The sequence below is a fragment of the Lineus longissimus genome, chromosome 1, assembly GCF_910592395.1.
Source record: "Lineus longissimus chromosome 1, tnLinLong1.2, whole genome shotgun sequence".
NCBI classification, from domain to species: domain Eukaryota; kingdom Metazoa; phylum Nemertea; class Pilidiophora; order Heteronemertea; family Lineidae; genus Lineus; species Lineus longissimus.
In genome coordinates, this window is record NC_088308.1 from 359361 (window position 1) to 376754 (window position 17394).

At 43.7% G+C, this 17394-nt stretch overlaps 2 protein-coding genes across 5 annotated transcripts in view; one reads left to right on the top strand and one right to left on the bottom strand.

The window, feature by feature from the left end:
- The first annotated feature begins 2554 nt into the window (after positions 1-2554).
- LOC135483188 (sodium/hydrogen exchanger 9B2-like) lies at positions 2555-10405 on the top strand. 3 transcript variants are annotated; one of them, XM_064763845.1, is made up of 12 exons: positions 2555-2849; positions 3430-3628; positions 4559-5048; positions 5821-5908; positions 6237-6419; positions 6664-6839; positions 7466-7572; positions 7746-7910; positions 8475-8583; positions 8993-9129; positions 9645-9722; positions 9962-10405. In XM_064763845.1, the coding sequence occupies exons 3-12, from the start codon at positions 4589-4591 to the stop codon at positions 10196-10198; spliced, it is 1740 nt and encodes a 579-aa protein (XP_064619915.1). In that variant the 5' UTR covers positions 2555-2849; positions 3430-3628; positions 4559-4588; the 3' UTR covers positions 10199-10405. The 3 variants fall into 3 exon arrangements, with proteins under 3 accessions (XP_064619915.1, XP_064619907.1, XP_064619926.1); XM_064763837.1 differs by having other exon boundaries at positions 3518-3628; XM_064763856.1 differs by lacking the exon at positions 3430-3628.
- A 1670-nt stretch (positions 10406-12075) lies between these two features.
- The window catches only part of LOC135483258 (neuromedin-K receptor-like), a 130576-nt gene continuing 125257 nt past the window's right edge, over positions 12076-17394 (bottom strand). For both annotated transcript variants that reach the window (XM_064763968.1, XM_064763976.1), the window contains exons 3-5: positions 16790-16890; positions 15683-15773; positions 12076-13783 (exon numbers count right to left, since the gene is read on the bottom strand). In XM_064763968.1, the coding sequence (XP_064620038.1) occupies positions 13571-13783; positions 15683-15773; positions 16790-16890 (405 nt within the window). In that variant the 3' untranslated portion in view covers positions 12076-13570. The remainder of the gene's footprint in view (positions 13784-15682; positions 15774-16789; positions 16891-17394) is intronic.

Sequence of the window (17394 nt, forward strand, 5' to 3'; positions counted from 1 at the left end):
CTCCACCGTGTTGACAACATGATGAGAGAGATGAGACAGTCACAGCCAGGCCACATCAATATTCGCCGCACTGCCTAGTTGTTAATATGGTGAGAGAGATGAGACAGTCACAGCCAGGCCACATCAGTCTTCGCCGCACTGCCTAGTTGTTAATATGGCGAGAGAGATGAGACAGTCACAGCCAGGCCGAATCAGTCTTGGCTTCTCCACCGTGTTGACAAGGTGAGTGAGATGAGACAGTTGCAGCCAGGCCAAACCAGTCGTTCCTGCTCTGCCAAGTTGTCAACATGGTGAGAGAGATGAGACAGTCGCAGCCAGGCCGAATCAGTCCTGGCTGCTCCACCGTGTTGCCAACATGATGAGAGAGATGAGACAGTCACAGCCAGTCCACATCAGTCTTGTTGGCTGCTCTGCCAAGTTGTCAACATGGTGAGAGAGATGAGACAGTCAGAGCCAGGCCGAATCAGTCTTTGCTGCTCTGCCAAGTTGTCAACATGGTGAGAGAGATGAGGAAGTCACAGCCAGGCCGAATCAGTCCTGGCTGCTCCACCGTGTTGCCAACATGATGAGAGAGATGAGACAGTCACAGCCAGTCCACATCAGTCTTGTTGGCTGCTCTGCCAAGTTGTCAACATGGTGAGAGAGATGAGGAAGTCACAGCCAGGCCGAATCAGTCCTGGCTGCTCCACCGTGTTGACAGCATGATGAGAGAGATGAGACAGTCACAGCCAGGCCACATCAGTCTTGGCTGCTCTGCCAGGTTGTCAACATGGTGAGAGAGATGAGACAGTCACAGCCAGGCCGAATCAGTCCTGGCTGCTCCACCGTGTTGACAGCATGGTGAGAGAGATGAGACAGTCACAGCCAGGCCAGGTTTAAAGCACAAATATCAGGAGTATCATATCAAAAGAATCATTAAATTTATCAAGATAATGTAACTTTTCAAATCTAGATACATGAGAAATTTCTTTGATATATCTACTATGACATCTTCTCTGATATACTTCTAAGTATCATACCATAGAAGAGGTATCATTACAAGAAAATATCAAAATGTCCAAATTGTACGCATGGGAAATTTTAAACTTTTTTGAAATGTATCCTGAGCACAACTATCTTGGACCAGCACACTCGTTCCCGTAGTTGTGACTTCCTCATCTCTCTCATCATGTTGTCAACACGGTGGAGCAGCCAGGACTGATTCGGCCTGGCTGTGACTTCCTCATCTCTCTCACCATGTTGTCAACACGGTGGAGCAGCCAGGACTGATTCGGCCTGGCTGTGACTTCCTCATCTCTCTCACCATGTTGTCAACACGGTGGAGCAGCCAGGACTGATTCGGCCTGGCTGTGACTATCTCATCTCTCTCATCATGTTGTCAACACGGTGGAGCAGCCAGGACTGATTCGGCCTGGCTGTGACTGCCTCATCTCTCTCACCATGTTGACAACTTGGCAGAGCAGCCAAGACTGATTTGGCCTGGCTGTGACTGTCTCATCTCTTTCACCATAATTATTGTCAACACGGTGGAGCAGCCAGAACTGATTCGGCCTGGCTCTGACTGTCTCATCTCTCTCGCCTTATTAACAACTAGGCAGTGCGGCGAAGATTGATGCGGCCTGGCTGTGACTGTCTCATCACACGCATCATGTTGTCAACACGGTGGAGCAGCCAGGACTGATTCGGCCTGGCTGTGACTTCCTCATCTCTCTCATCATGTTGTCAACACGGTGGAGGAGCCAGGACTGTCAAACAGTTGTGTGAGCTCACTAGAGCTTGCACTTACATAATAGTGTAAAACTAAAATTTATATAATATATATATATATATGTATATAAAACCGTCATCGGATGCGCATCCGATATGCCACGAGATCCTTCACCGTCAATTCCCTTACCGTCATCGGATGCGCATCCGATATGCCACGAGATCCTTCACCGTCAATTCCCTTACCGTCATCGGATGCGCATCCGATATGCCACGAGATCCTTCACCGTCAATTCCCTTACCGTCTTCGGATGCGCATCCGATATGCCACGAGATCCTTCACCGTCAATTCCCTTACCCGTACCGTCATCGGATGCGCATCCGATATGCCACGAGATCCTTCACCGTCAATTCCCTTACCGTCTTCGGATGCGCATCCGATATGCCACGAGATCCTTCACCGTCAATTCCCTTACCGTCTTCGGATGCGCATCCGATATGCCACGAGATCCTTCACCGTCAATTCCTATACCGTCATTGGATGCCACGAGATTTTTTGTTACCTCACCGTCAATTCCTATACCGTCAGGGATGCCACGAGCTTTGTTCGCGTTGTAAAGGTTTCGGGGATACGACTAATGCATGCGAGCACCGTCGGCGGAACCCCAAACCGCCCTCTCGATCTATCCGTAAGAACAAGCCACTCTCGTGACCGTCACGTTTACGGACTCCGGACCTCCAGACTTTAGAGACCGAGCTTTTCTTTACCTTACAATTACTGTATACTCGGCGCCTCACTTATATGTGTTGTTTTTTTCACATACATTGTTCTCGTGGTTTACGGAAAAGTAGGCCTAAAATGTTATAGTGTCTAAAAACAATATTCAGTTAATGGAATTACACTTTTTTCCATTACTGCTTGCTTGATATTGCCCTAACAACTTTTTCATGAATCAATTTTGAGCATTATGTTTACAACGTAGTTATTATAGCACGAAATATGAGTCTAAAATGCCAAATACTTGCAACTATTATGTTAATCACTGAAATCTTAGTGTACTTATTGCTCGCTATAAGCTAGGTTAATGCGCCCCTAAACCAACGCACTGACAACGCTACCTCCCCGGAACTCAAACTTTAACGTGAGTTAATTGTAATCTTACTCTCTATATACCAAAGTGATTTACCTAGGAATACAGTTGCACTTCACTGAAAACTAATGATGTGTTGATGAGTTCAATGATCTTCGATTCCTTTGGTTTTCTTGGCGAACTGACGTCCGACAATCAATGACCCGTTGACGTGTACCTGCAATACGCCATTGTCGTAGTGTGTAAACAGATCTATTTTTGGACGAAACTCAGCCCCTCACAAACTTTGGTCCATTTCGCCAATGATGACACTGCTTCTAGACTGTACCAAAGCACTTTAAGCTGTAGCAGTGCTAAGCAAGAGTCAAGACAAATGTCCGCTGCCAGCCGCTGCTGGACCAACCCCCTCGCCCGCCCCCCATCATGATATCAGATTCAGAGGCCTGGCTGAGCCCTGTGATTTAGCCAAATTCAATATGATTCTTTTCTACTGTGATGTTAAGGCCCTTGTGTCATGCAGCGTATTCGGTAGCACCGGTACACAACTTATGTTAAACCGCGACGTCTGCTGCAATTCAAATTGCATATGACGCCAACGGAATTGTGACGACTTGTTTCTCCAATCTTTTAGTGAACAGTGATCACGGGCTGTGGGAATTGCGAAGGGATGGTGTAGAGTATCGCCACAACAATGTTGATATGATCACTCGTCGTTTCAGCGGGCATGACTTGGTACATCCAGTGACCCAGCAAAAGTAGCCTCGGTACAGCCAGAAGTAGCAACAACTCGCAAAAGGGGATCCTTGTCTGACTGGTGGCTGGACCACATGGTAGGTCACCATCAAATAAGGGAGTGGATCAAGCACAGCTGGATAGAGGGGGCCCCGTTGAGGGCGAAGCCTGAATATGGTGAGGGCTCGCCCTCACAATCACATGAAAGCGCAGTAGGCGCTCACCCACGAAGGGAGGTCTGGGGGTCTCCAACAGGAAAATTTTGAAACTGAGATGCTCTCAGATGCGTTTCCCAAGTGTCTGAGAGACGATGTTTACTCGTTAATTCACTGCAAAGAAATGCATAACGAAAACGCCACCTAGGTTTTCTTCTTTGGGTTGTGAGGAGAATATTTCAAATCATTTGAGCAGCAGTGTCTAACCTACAACGCGGTCAATGATTTCCTTACAAAATTAATGGATTTTGGCTTAAATACTGCATCGAACCGCCAAGTCTGACCAATTAATGATAGTCGGTATGAAAGGGGCCATGTTTATCAATCTATGTGTATGAACATTTGAAGTGAATTGCTGTAATTCTGACCTCAAAACTCATTATAGAAGCAGGTCCTAATACGTCATCCGACAATCGAACACAGCAAGTGCACTACATGACGTGCTCGGGTACAATGATGGTATCCTGCTTTGATTTAATGGCAGAAAACATCTATGGGCCTGTATGAATTGTCAGTTGATGAATTGAGCTGATTGCACTCTCCCCTGGACTGGAGGCCTAACAAATCACAGTCCTGTGAAAAGCTCTCCGTCCCACAGCTGATCTCGTCTTCTTCCAGTCATTAAATCGTGAAATGATACCCATGACACCACACTGTTTCAGCTAATTTTGATTCAGTTCTCTGTCTGACGTCATGGATAGCGATCCTGTGACTGAGATTGAGAGTACCTCTGTGTTAGAAGCTATGGTACATGGTTATCTCGATGGTTCAAGTCATATACTCTGTTTTATACTTCCTGTTTCTTTCTTTCAGTTTTGAATTCCCTGGAACAACTCTGAAAACATGGCAGGTATTGAAGACGATGAAAGTGCATCTGACATTGAGATGACAGACATTAACAAAGGGACACTTAACAATGAACGTACAAACTTTGATGTCCAAATAAAAGATGACCAACCTAACATGCAGTCGTCCCGCAAATGTTGCAGATGCTGTGACTGTAAGAACTGCATGCAGAGGTGTTACCATTGTTGCATGCCATGCATGACAAAGGAGAACCCTCTGCCAGACAATGCCACACGCTGCGATAGAATCAAATATGGTTTCCTGTGCCCACCTCATGGCAAGCTCGCCAAACTGATGACATTGGTATTAGCTGTCCTGCTTATGTATGGAACTCTTTGGGCGATAACAGGAAAGCAGGCACTCCCTGGAGGAAACTTCTTCGGCTTACTTGTGATGCTTGTGTTGTGCCTGATAGGTGGTGCTCTGGTGGAAAAAATACGTCTGCCACCTCTGTTAGGTAAGACCATATAAAATAAATTACCTAATTCTCATCAGACCATTGGTGAAAAGTTCGTCCAGTAGGCCTAGTGCTCTGGTGGAAAAAATACGTCTGCCACCTCTGTTAGGTAAGACCATATAAAATAAATTACCTAATTCTCATCAGACCATTGGTGAAAAGTTCGTCCAGTAGGCCTAGTGCTCTGGTGGAAAAAATACGTCTGCCACCTCTGTTAGGTAAGACCATATAAAATAAATTACCTAATTCTCATCAGACCATTGGTGAAAAGTTCGTCCAGTAGGCCTAGTGCTCTGGTGGAAAAAATACGTCTGCCACCTCTGTTAGGTAAGACCATATAAAATAAATTACCTAATTCTAATCAGACCATTGGTGAAAAGTTCGTCCAGTAGGCCTAGGGCAATTTATATTTTATATCTAAATTTTTTGATAATAAAGTGTATTATAACTTGGGGAGGGAGTCCAGATAGCGATACAACCATATGAAGATGTCAGCAACTTTCATTGTGTATATATGGTTGTACAGTGTATTCTCGCAGCTGAATCGTGGAACGTGTTGCCAAAATGTTCTGATGACGTCATCCAGCACAAAAAGGTTGATTCTGGAACCAAGTTGAAGATGTAAGTTTTTGTCATATACCTAGTGTATCCATTGTGCCTACCATGTAGCTTACTCTACTGATGGACATGTGTTTTTCATTGAAATACTCTGCCAACCGCCTGTTGGTGTATTACTGCACAGGTACTAAGTGTATTCGATCTCTGTTTTTAGGAATGTTGGTTGTTGGCTTCTTACTGCAGAATGTTCCAGTCGTTAACGTTGGCAAGGATATCACCCCAGGTTGGTCATCTGCCCTCAGGTACATACTAAGGCTGTAGTGAACACCAAATCACTATTGTTTGTTTTGCTTTCTGTCCTGTCGTAACATTAGTTTTATGATGGGTATTTTCAGAATGGCCAATATTTTACAGGACGGAGACAGGAATGACAGCGAGTAGCTTACTAAGGATACTTCTTGATGCTGATTGAGCTTCTGCATATAAACATCAAACTGTGCTGAATGACTGATCAACTATCAATTATTGCCATGTCAAAGGTACTTCGTCTTTGATACCAGTATGAAAAACCCTTGAGACCAAAATTGTACTGCATTATCGAAGGATTCAATTCCTTCCTCCTCTTTCTAGGAATATAGCTCTGGTTGTGATCCTCACACGAGCAGGTTTAGGACTGAATCCAATCGTCCTGAGGAAACTCTCCTTGGTCGTCCTGCGACTTGCATTCACACCATGTCTTGTTGAAGCAGTTGTGGTTGCCATTGCCTCACATCTACTGCTTGGTTTTCCCTGGCCATATGGTTTTATGTTGGGGTAAGTCTTGAAGAAAAAGTCAAAGCCATACACTGTCATAGGACGTTTAGACAGCAGTCTGTCCACGCCATGCTAACTTGATCACACCACTGTGGGCATGAGGGAGCACACACAGGTCTAGACTCCGAGGTGACATTCAAGACTGGAGAATCTCAGTGGGCATGTTACTCGGGTAGTTGCAAGCCGGGGTTCAGATACAAATTTTTCATGTTCGTTAATATAATTTGTCTAATTTCCTCTCCAGATTTGTGTTAGCTGCAGTTAGTCCTGCCGTTATTGTTCCATCCATGTTATCACTGGAAGAGAAGGGGTATGGAACCGACAAGGGTGTACCCACACTTGTCATAGCTGCAGCAAGTGTTGATGATGTACTGGCCATCAGTGCTTTTGGAATTGTACTTGGCATTGCTTTCTCTAACAGTGAGTGTCTATGATCTTTATTATGATCTGGTTGTTACTTATGTACTGTACCTTCATGTCTCCTTCAATGTACTGTACCTTCATGTCTCCTTCAATGTACTGTACCTTCATGTCTCCTTCAATGTACTGTACCTTCATGTCTCCTTCAATGTACTGTACCTTCATGTCTCCTTCAATGTACTGTACCTTCATGTCTCCTTCAATGTACTGTACCTTCATGTCTCCTTCAATGTACTGTACCTTCATGTCTCCTTCAATGTACTCTACCTTCATGTCTCCTTCAATGTACTGTACCTTCATGTCTCCTTCAATGTACTGTACCTTCATGTCTCCTTCAATGTACTGTACCTTCATGTCTCCTTCAATGTACTGTACCTTCATGTCTCCTTCAATGTACATGTTATCTTTGAATGATAACAAGTATGTCAATTTATTGACTTTCATGTAAAATCTCTCCGACTTCTAATTACCATCCTAAACCCAACTTTAACTCAACTCGAAGAGCTCCACTCTGACAGAGGAATATCAGCTATCAATGTTTCTAGTGTGCGATACCTCAGACATGCTGTTCGAGATGTTTATGTAGTAAAGTTAAAGTATGAAATGAATGTCTTCTTTCTGCAAAGGTGATTTGGCAGTAACCATAGTGCGTGGTCCGTTGGAAGCTCTCCTTGGTGTTGTGTATGGAATACTGTTTGGCCTCCTGGCATGGTACTTTCCACACAGTAGGCATGTAAGTATTCGTGTAGCATTTTCAGTATTGAGACATGTTCAAACCCTGCCATGAAGAAGAGTGTGATGTTCATTCAGTCGGCCAGAAAATCGTCTTGTGTCAGTATAGGTCTCCAAACTGTACGACTTGCACCAAAATAAAATACTGATACAACTCTTTCTTTTCCTCTCTAGAAAAATGTAGTTCTATTCCGGTGCATAATTATCCTTGCTGGTGGTCTGTTTGCGGTGTTTGGCAGCATTGCCGCTGAGGTTCCAGGTGCTGGGGCGTTAGGGAGTCTGACCATCGCATTTGTGGCTGCCATCGGGTGGAGGAAGAGGGACAAATGGGAGGATGTGGTAAGTTTGGTGAAACAGAAATTATGGAAACTGATTCATTAGGAAATTAAACCTGTGAACCATAAAGTTTTGAAGTGGAATCCGCTTATCATTAGAGACACAGGCACTAAGTGTGACGTGTTCATACACCCTTGGAACTAGGGGCCTTTGTTAACAACACATACCTGAGGTCAAAGAGTGAAGAAAGTTGTCTCTCAGGTCTTGATCCATAATGAGTACAAACACTGGCTCATCAAAAGTACTGCCAGTAATTGGGGCAATGATAGACTCGACAGGCCGTATTGTGGTTGACTGAATTGAACTAAAGAAGTGCCTTTCACCCCTTTCATATTTCTCAACCAAAGGATACCAGTGAGTCTACCGTGACCTAGACTGGTATACTTGATTTGATGAAGGAGTGTGACAAGAACACATGCATTGGACACAGTGTATTATTGCCCTTATTGTCCCTCAGTAATTCTACCTGTACAAATGACATTATCTGGAGGTCATTTTTAGAGGTGTTTTCCTGTGCAAATCTCTTCAGCTCAGATTTAATTTCATTCTTGTGGCTTCTCTCTTCAGAATCCTGTAACAGAAATCATGGCTTCACTATGGGTGATCTTCCAACCATTACTCTTCGGCCTGATTGGCAATGAAATCGTGATATCACAACTTGATGGCTCCACTGTAGGTATGTATATGAAACTCATTAGGTCACAACTAGAGGAATGAAACTGATACTTACTCTTCACAAGAAACCTAAAAACCTTTCTCTACTGTACAGAGGACATCAGGACATGCTTATTACCATGATGAGAGGCTGACCAAACACACCTTAAATCCAAGTAAACACGTCCAAATTTCTTTGCATTTTGCTGAAACGGAATCGGATATGTTGATACAACGCATAATATATCTTTACCAGTGGCTGAGCCATGAGAGTATTGTACAAAAGATGGTTGTGTAAATAGGGATTTTAGGCCAGAGCTGGGGTCATAGTCTTTCAATAGTAGAGATACTATCGCTTTTAGCAACTTTGTCTACCTTAATCTTGCCTACTAGCACCTGTCTCTAGTCTCACCTCAATTCGCTCCTTTCAGGTCTTGGTGTTGCAGTTCTCTGTATTGGGCTCGTGTTTCGAGTGGTTGCCTCGTTCTTGGTTGTGTTCAGGACCAACCTTACCTGGAGAGAGCGCTTCTTCATCCCCATTGCCTGGCTGCCGAAGGCAACAGTTCAGGTGGGCACAGTTCCCTTGTTATCAAACTCAGTCCAATTCATCTGACCAGAATGTTCTAGTCTGCTATGTTTAGCTGTCAGTATCCTAAAGTACAATATGACCCCCTACAGGCCACAGAATAACATACATCTTCTTCTTAGTGTTCAATAACAACATCGAATTATCATGTCAGTGGATGTCCAAATCAAGTGGAAGCCTTGTAGTTTGGTCTAGGAGTTGTTCTCCACTGGGCCTCTAACAGAGCGCAGCATGGTCTTGAACGACGTGCTCTGTGGTCTGTTGGTTCAGTTTCTCTACCACTGCAGATGTTGTGTCCTTGAGAAGAACACCTTACCCTGCAATGTACAATGCTTCACTTCATGCAGGAGGATAAATAGGTAACAGTTTTGACCATGTTAACTGGGAGTTCCAATCCAGGGGAAGCTATGCTCCTGGTCCCTTTACCTCAGCTAGGATGATTTGAATAATTTTGGGTCAGTTAATTGTTGCATTATTTTTTCCGATGCGAATTTCAGGCTGCTATTGGTCCTATAGCTCTTGATACAGCCAGACAGCTAGGGGGCACACCAGAAGAGATAACCTTGGGATTAAAGGTGAGACATCTCTCTGTAGACGTATTTGAGCCAGCATGTCAGTCACACAGGCCTATTACAGGTAAAATAGGCCTTTTGTAAAGGCTGTAACAAGCATGACAGGCTAAATTGTTCTTGTTAGAGTTGGGATTGTGTAAACAGTTTCAGACAGTTAGGCAGGCATTTGCTTACTCTTTTAGTGTATGATTTTGGGTTTTGTACTCAAGGAAGGGAACATAATGTATAACTTTTGATTTCAGATTTTAACTATAGCTGTGCTGGTGATAATGATCACAGCTCCAGTAGGCTCGGCTCTGATTGCTCTCACCGGTCCAAAGTTACTCAAGAAAAGTGTTAAAGGCAGAGAGGGCAGTCAAAATGGGGAGGCGACTTTAGGGGAAGTGGAGGAGGAAGCCCCGGGGGAAGTGGGGGAGAGGTTGATAGATGGGGAGGCTAGGCCAAAAAGGTTTTCATTTGATAAAGACGAAGGTGACTAGTCACCTTTACAAACCCTTTTTTGAACTTTTTTACCAATAAAGTGTTTACTTATTGTTGTACAGATGATCCTGACAAGGTAACTGTAGTTTTGGATTGTTTAGATATAGTATGTTCGACTTGGAGTATAATGGCTCACCTGTGATTTAGTCTTAATACTGTGTACAATATATATGTATAAATCGTTACATTTTTCCAATAAAAATCGAATTCATACAAGAAAAAGTTTGTGATTATTCATTACTGACCTGGTGAGGAGCAAATAGTGTTGTCTTCATGCTGGAGATCGTGCAACAGGTCCCACCAATGATGCCTGGTTACCTCTGTCTTGGGTCAGGTTGCGACACTGTCGTAAGTGAATTGTCCCTCGCAAGAATCCTACCTTGGCCATATTCCTGGACAGGGTTGCGTTGTAATACAACTATCAATACTAGCTTTATATCAATTCTTCTGGGTCAAGGATCAACATCAGTAAAGTCATCCCCACACTCCAAAGATGTGTAGGAGACGTGCAACACCTTGTCAACTTCATGGGTTCTGGTTTTGGTTAGAATGTCTTGCCCTGCCAGTCCTCGGGATTGTAACTTAAACTTAACAACACATGCTGAGCTTGTGTTATTGACCAAGCTTTAAAGACAAGTTGCCTTCTTGAAGTACCTCATGTTGCTGACGTATGGGTCCTGGGTCCTGGTGTCGAGAACGACACCAGGACCCTCTGCCTGAGACGGAGCTTCTATTGATACAGATTCGATCTGATTGTAATCTTTAAGACGGTTCCAAGCAGCCTACTCGACTGCTCAAATAGCCTAATTGGAGTAGCTAAGGTACATTACTTGAAGTAGCTTATCTACCTCAAGAGGCTGATCTGTGATGTCCCTCAGGCAACATCAAGACCTTCTGCCTTTGGTCATGTTGGTGGTGATTCCATCTCAGTGTGTACTTGACAATCGTCCATGGGTGGGACCTACCTCCTGTCATGTTCTAAGAAAGGGTACTTTGTTAACCCTCACTGTGAAATAGTGGCAGTGCTCAAGAAATAGATTGGCAAGGAGGTTAAAAGGCTAGTGAAACTGAAGTAAGTCACCTCTTTACAGTAGGGTCGACTATGAGCTACACATAGCTAGATGTGCATCCACAGGTAAAGGCAACGGACAACATCAGACAGTGTGTGGGTTGATTGTTACAGGCAGCCCACTGGCATCGCAATCATTGGTTGGTGAGATCACTCACTGGGGTTGAACAGTCTGGAGAGATGGCATAACCACATGCGAATGGTTAGCTGGCCAACAAGGAAGGTCGTCCTCCTACCGGGCTGAACACGATGCCCTGGTAAGGTCGTCTCAGAACACTAGTGAGCAAAGACCAAGCACTGATCCTGCAGCATAACATGGTCCTGTGCATCCAATCATCCTGCAGATCCTGGCCAGAGACGAGTGGCCTTCATCAAAGGACTTGCTCGTGACGTAAGATGTTGGCTGGTGGAGGGGGACGTCAGGGCAAGGCAAGACAATATTTGCCTGGTTGGCAGGATGTTGGATCTTTTCATGACAATAGTCGAAGAAGTGTGTTGCAGACCCTACAGTTAGAATACACCTACCTCGGTTATCATCCCGGACAAGTTAGATTGTTATACTGTCAAAGAGACTGCATGACAGTCCACAGTTGAGGCCGACCCACAACAGCTGCTACATGGTCAGGTTACAATCTTGCTGACTCACGGACAATGTCACATCCTAGTGTCATTGAAGACAGTAGGGATGTACTGAAGACGATGGTGAAGCGTGGTCTTGCTCAATAGTCCTTTGGTGAGGGAAAGGCTCTAGGGGTGAAGAGGAACTTCCAGTACCTACCATCAGGCAATAAATGAACAAGCATATCATAACAAAAGATATCCACAAATTTATTTAGTGTCATGATCATAATCAATGGGTTTACATACCATATATCTATACCATATTCTACATTCAATTATGAATATTGAAAAACATGACTGATGGAATACAAAAGAGGGAAGTTGGGTTCTGTTAAATATCACACCAGTACAAACAAAAGAATTCAAAGCACCGCGCCGTTTTCAATAACATTAGTGTTCTTGATAACGAAGACCATGGTCTCGTAGGTTTCGATCATATACAGTGAAGCCACAGTCTGTGCATTGGTCGCAGCCTCACTTAATTGTATTCTAATAGGATACAAGTCTTTGTAATTCGCATACTTATGTTAGGTGTACCTCACTATAGCTAAAGGGTTGCTTTGGAAGACAATAAAAGATACTTAAGATAAAATTAAAATCACTAACAGGTGGCTACTGTCTTAATACGATGAACAAATGACTAACAACAGCGACAGAACTACCGTACCTGAAATGGAATATTGTCCCCCAACTTCTGGAACGAGCGACAGACTGACCTGTGTAGCCAGAGGTGGTTCAATTCATTGAGGAAAGGTGTGGGCCATTTCATGCCACTTTTGGGAAGGTTGAAACCCTGTTTTACGGTAGCTTGAAGTGAAATTTATTCCCTTTGTGAAGTAAGGTTGCCAAGTGGGAAAAATCACTTTGAAGGACAATTTTACAATACTTACGCATTATTTTGCTCACTTATCAGTAACATCACAAAAATTGACATGATTTCAACAGTAGTGAGAAGATATATTTTTACAAAAGGCACAGATCCCAGTTAACACATTGAGAGGATGTTTATCACCATATTCAGTCCATGTTATGTGTGGCTTAAAGTAGGTCGGTGGGCTATTTCTCCATTTCGCTGGTTAAAATACCAATACATGAAGCTAAGAGCTGTAGATAACTTATTACCTATTAGCACGAGGAGAGATATTTCTTGATTCTCGGCAGCCATCTTGGATCCCGAGTGCCATCTTGAATTTATCGAAATCCATTAAGTGCCAATAGTCCTTTGAAACATTATAGCCAAGATTTTCTTTAAACATCGTACCAATAATAATAATATGAATTGGTCACGGATTGGGATGGCCCAGGGACCCGTCCACCAACTCTCGTAATGTTCCCATCTATAGAGAGTTTCCGTTGCTGCATCCCATGATAGAGTGACATCTCGTTATTGATAATAATGTGACGAAATGATTCTTTGCATGACACCATGTCACAATATCGTGAAACGCTGCAACAGCGCCTTTCTTTCGACAAGGCGGGATTGATCACCCGCATCAGGCACTGGGAAGACCCCAGATGGTCGATGTCGCCATTCAGCAGACGGAGCTATTCTATAATGAGCGAGTAGGAACGAGGCTGGATGTAAAAACAGTCCATCTTGCAGAAGAGCAGAGGTCACATTTCTCAAAATGCCGATGATGGAGGAAAGAATAACAAAACATTGAAACGAGGAGAAGTAGCATCATACGTAGCTCGACTCCTCATCCTGAATAGTCACTTTCATGTAGCGTCTGTATCGGCTATTGTTTACTCCAATCCTGATCGTCGATTCACTAGTCGTATGACTTGAGGTGGACTTGCGGTTGTTTTCGTCGGAGTCGCAATGTTTGTCGCCGAAACAAGGATGGCAGAAGCACTGAGCGAAGAGCTGGCGGAATGCACGTTTGTACTTTTCCTGCAAGAGAAGGAAGGTGAAAGTTTGATACAGCATATCTGCAACGCGTCCATCTAGTCTAGTTATAATTCACCTGTCGGATGTTGATGTTATCGCAATAGAACTCCAAAATTAGCGGTTGGGACGAGGTGATCAGGTCATGAGGTTTAGTTTCAAAAGATCTCATTTCGTTCCACGGAATCTAGTTCAGCAGGGAAGTTTTTTGCGAAGCCCCGAATCGCCTATCATTCGCCAACCTTATCACGAAGCCGAAGAGCGAGATAGGCATTAAAGTTACCGTTTCAAGGGCTTTGGGGAAAGTCTCCACTGTAGCCTCTTGCACTTTTGAACAAGAGGGAAGAATTCTTCACCTGACACCTGATGTTGTATACTCAGCAACAACTTACAGGCTATGTGACCCCACTGCGGTCATTTCCCCAGTGACGCCCATCTCAAAGCATAAGCGCCTTACATATTCTCGTCATGAGTCAATAATGCGACGCCAATCACTCGACCAAACTTTTTCTTTCACACCATAAGCTCGACGGCACGACCAAGGTCTTCATATTTCTTTCCCGTTGAGCACAGGGAATTCAGGGGGGGATTATGAGAAAATCGTCTTTTTTACGTTTTCTTTACCGACAAGGAGAATGCTGAGGAGATATTTGTCTCACAGTGCTCTGTAGACAGACATGGACAACGTAACCTAAGAAAACCGTTTTTTATCTCTTGCAATCAACCTGATTTCTCATCTCATCTTTTTGATTCTCCTATGACAATAAAGCGATCACGAGACATCGTGATCGGGCAGCAAGTATTGCAATCAATCAGTCGACATGCAGCTGGTGCAAGAAGATCACCAAAACGTAATGAAATCAACTCGTACAAATGGATATGGCAAAAATATACGGCCAACAAGGATCATGACTGAACGCAAATTGTCCCAGCACAGGATGAGATGAATCAGACAAGGAATGGGCACTGCCACTGATGAGCCAAATATCGCGTTCGGGGCAGGATACGGTAATGATTGGTCGGAAACAAGGCTCGCTCAACAATCCCCTTGTCCGCGGAACGGGCGATATATTAATTTCGGGAAAGTTCGTTGTTAACATAGGGATGATTGATTCTCGGAGTCGGGTGATTGATATCGAATGAGAGAGGACGTTGTTAGACCATCTGTCAGGTTGGTATGACGGCTTGGTTTTATTAGTTTACAATGTGACATGATCGGGTTGGGGTCAGGGGCTGATCTAGGAATTTGGTAAGGCGGTGTTTTCCTCGTCCAACGATCCTCGAGTTCCTCCCTTGTATCCGCTGCTGTGGGTCGTGGGTAATCTGAGCAAGGTCAAGCAAAGGAGTCAGCTAATTTGTGTGTCAATAAAGTCGTACGACGACGCTTGTCAAAGAAACACCTGTATTGTGAGGAAAATTGGCCATCTCTATCCCAGAGCGAAAATGACTTCACATACCAACCACTGGTCTGCTTTTGTCGTCCAGGATATACCATTAGGCGGAACTAGAACCATGAATCTAGTATCCCCTGGAGATAGCTCATACTTGTCATAGCCATAACTTCGGTCATAGTCCCTGATCTGGTACACGCCCCAAACCCATCCAAAAAACGGTGGACTTTTTTTAGCAGAATTGCAGGCTTCCGTTTGCTCATAGCCCGATCGCAAGTACCCCAATGCACCAGCTTTCGGCGACAGGGTGTCATCCCTAGGGATGTGTTCTGCCTCCTGAAGCACCTTCATCCTACAAAAAGGTTGAAATGCCGATGTCATGAGTATAGGATGTCAAGGGAGGTCACAGCCAATGTTTGTGATGACCTATCCTCAAGACTCCCATTACATGTCCGCAATCACTTTCCTGTCCGCAAATCCCGGGCCCAAGTCTTCCCATTATCTCCATACTTACACTTAACAAGCCATAAATGAAAGGGTTGTAACACGAATTACTCATGGCTAACCAGTTGGAACAGAACCAGATGATGTTGATATATTTGTACCTGTAACGAGAAAGAGCTATTGATAGCCTGTTCTATGGATTTGGCGATGAGTAATGGAAGTAGCGGTTGAATGTGGTCACGCCCGAGATACACAATATCACGGATGGGTAGGAAAGACCAACGGTAACCGACAATGCTGTGGCGTTGCTGGTTATAATTATTAGCCTCAGTGAAATATTGGACCGAAATGGGTGGATATCATTGCCGAACACAGGATACTGAGGATCTGTCCTGGTTTGATTCAATACGCTAAGACAAAAAAGGCCACAAGGTTATTTTCCTTCAGTAAACTCCGAGGTCTCGTTTCTCGGTGACTGAAGCAAGGCTGCTTCAAGATATAAACGTTTTGCAGCTATTTCATATCGATATTGCGGCGTAATGATATCTTCTTGTCATTGGTTCTGCCGATTTGGCCAATAAATTATGGATAATTGGATCTAATTGTATGGCTATACTATAAGCCGATAAAGCAGAGTCCACGATCACATCTCAAGGTCACGCTCAGTCAACAACACTGTTTGACTACTCCTCGGACAGACATGTTAGATTTTCAGCCTGCTATACCGAGTGGGTTTTAATCCACTCCTGAAGGATTCTATCGATAATTCGGTGACTCAATGTCGGCGACTTATTTGAATAACGCCTTTCGTTCATATTGAAGGACAACATCTTTGTGTTAGTTGTACTTGACTACCATTGGTGCTAGTCTGGGCCACACTCTGCAGCCTTTCGGCATTTCAATTGCTTACACTACAAAAAGATCAGCATCTGTTATTGAAATCTTAGCTCAGATATTCAGTGCTAAGCAAACGACGAATAGAGAATGACTTTCCAAGAACAAATGTAGGTCATGCTTTAACTATTGATGTGATATTTTGAAAATGATTTGCGATAGATCAGCTGTGACATCGATGATCTCTCGTTCAATTTGAGAAGTATTGAAGACTAAGAATACAATAAACTTGACGTAAAGAAGTTAAGCAGCATTGGTAAGGAAGATACATATGATATCTTACTGGTTTACTCTTTCATCTATTTCAGCTAACAGGTGGTATGCTTGAAGAGGTAGCCAGCAGAGAGCAAACAGCGCCACCACCACGATTAACATCTTTATAACCTGCAACGAGAAAGTAAAAGTTACCATGAGACATTTTAAAAACGTTATAATACCGGTCCACATATATTTTCTACTGTGTGGTATATATAGAGAGAAGGAGTTGCAATTATTGAGGATGCTGTTACCTGAAGATAAGTCCAATGTTCACACTTGGTTATTGACCATCAAAATTCATTGTATTCACACCAGACATGACATAAGTTCTATAGTCGTGAAAAATGTTACTGGCAACACTTTCATAAAAGTAACACTTGGTCACTTTTTTGGCAAGAGCATTCAATTGCATCCAGCATCTCGTGGATGTCTCATGTGACCCTGAAAAGACCATATAAAGATGTCTCCTTTTCGACACACAATTCTTTTAAACAGCACAGATAAATACTAGTATCTCATATCCATAGTTCATAGGGCTGATCATGATAATTGATCATTGATTGAAGAAACATAGCGAGGGGATACCAGACATGATTCCTAGATGACCTTTTCAGTCTGCCTCCACATTGC

Excerpts from the sequence above, each read along its gene's own strand:
- LOC135483188 (XM_064763845.1), top strand. The coding sequence starts at position 4,589 with ATGGCAGGTATTGAAGACGATGAAAGTGCATCTGACATTGAGATGACA. Across the intron at positions 5,909-6,236 it reads GGTTGGTCATCTGCCCTCAG|GAATATAGCTCTGGTTGTGA; the intron begins GTACATACTAAG and ends TCCTCTTTCTAG. Across the intron at positions 9,723-9,961 it reads AGATAACCTTGGGATTAAAG|ATTTTAACTATAGCTGTGCT; the intron begins GTGAGACATCTC and ends TTTTGATTTCAG.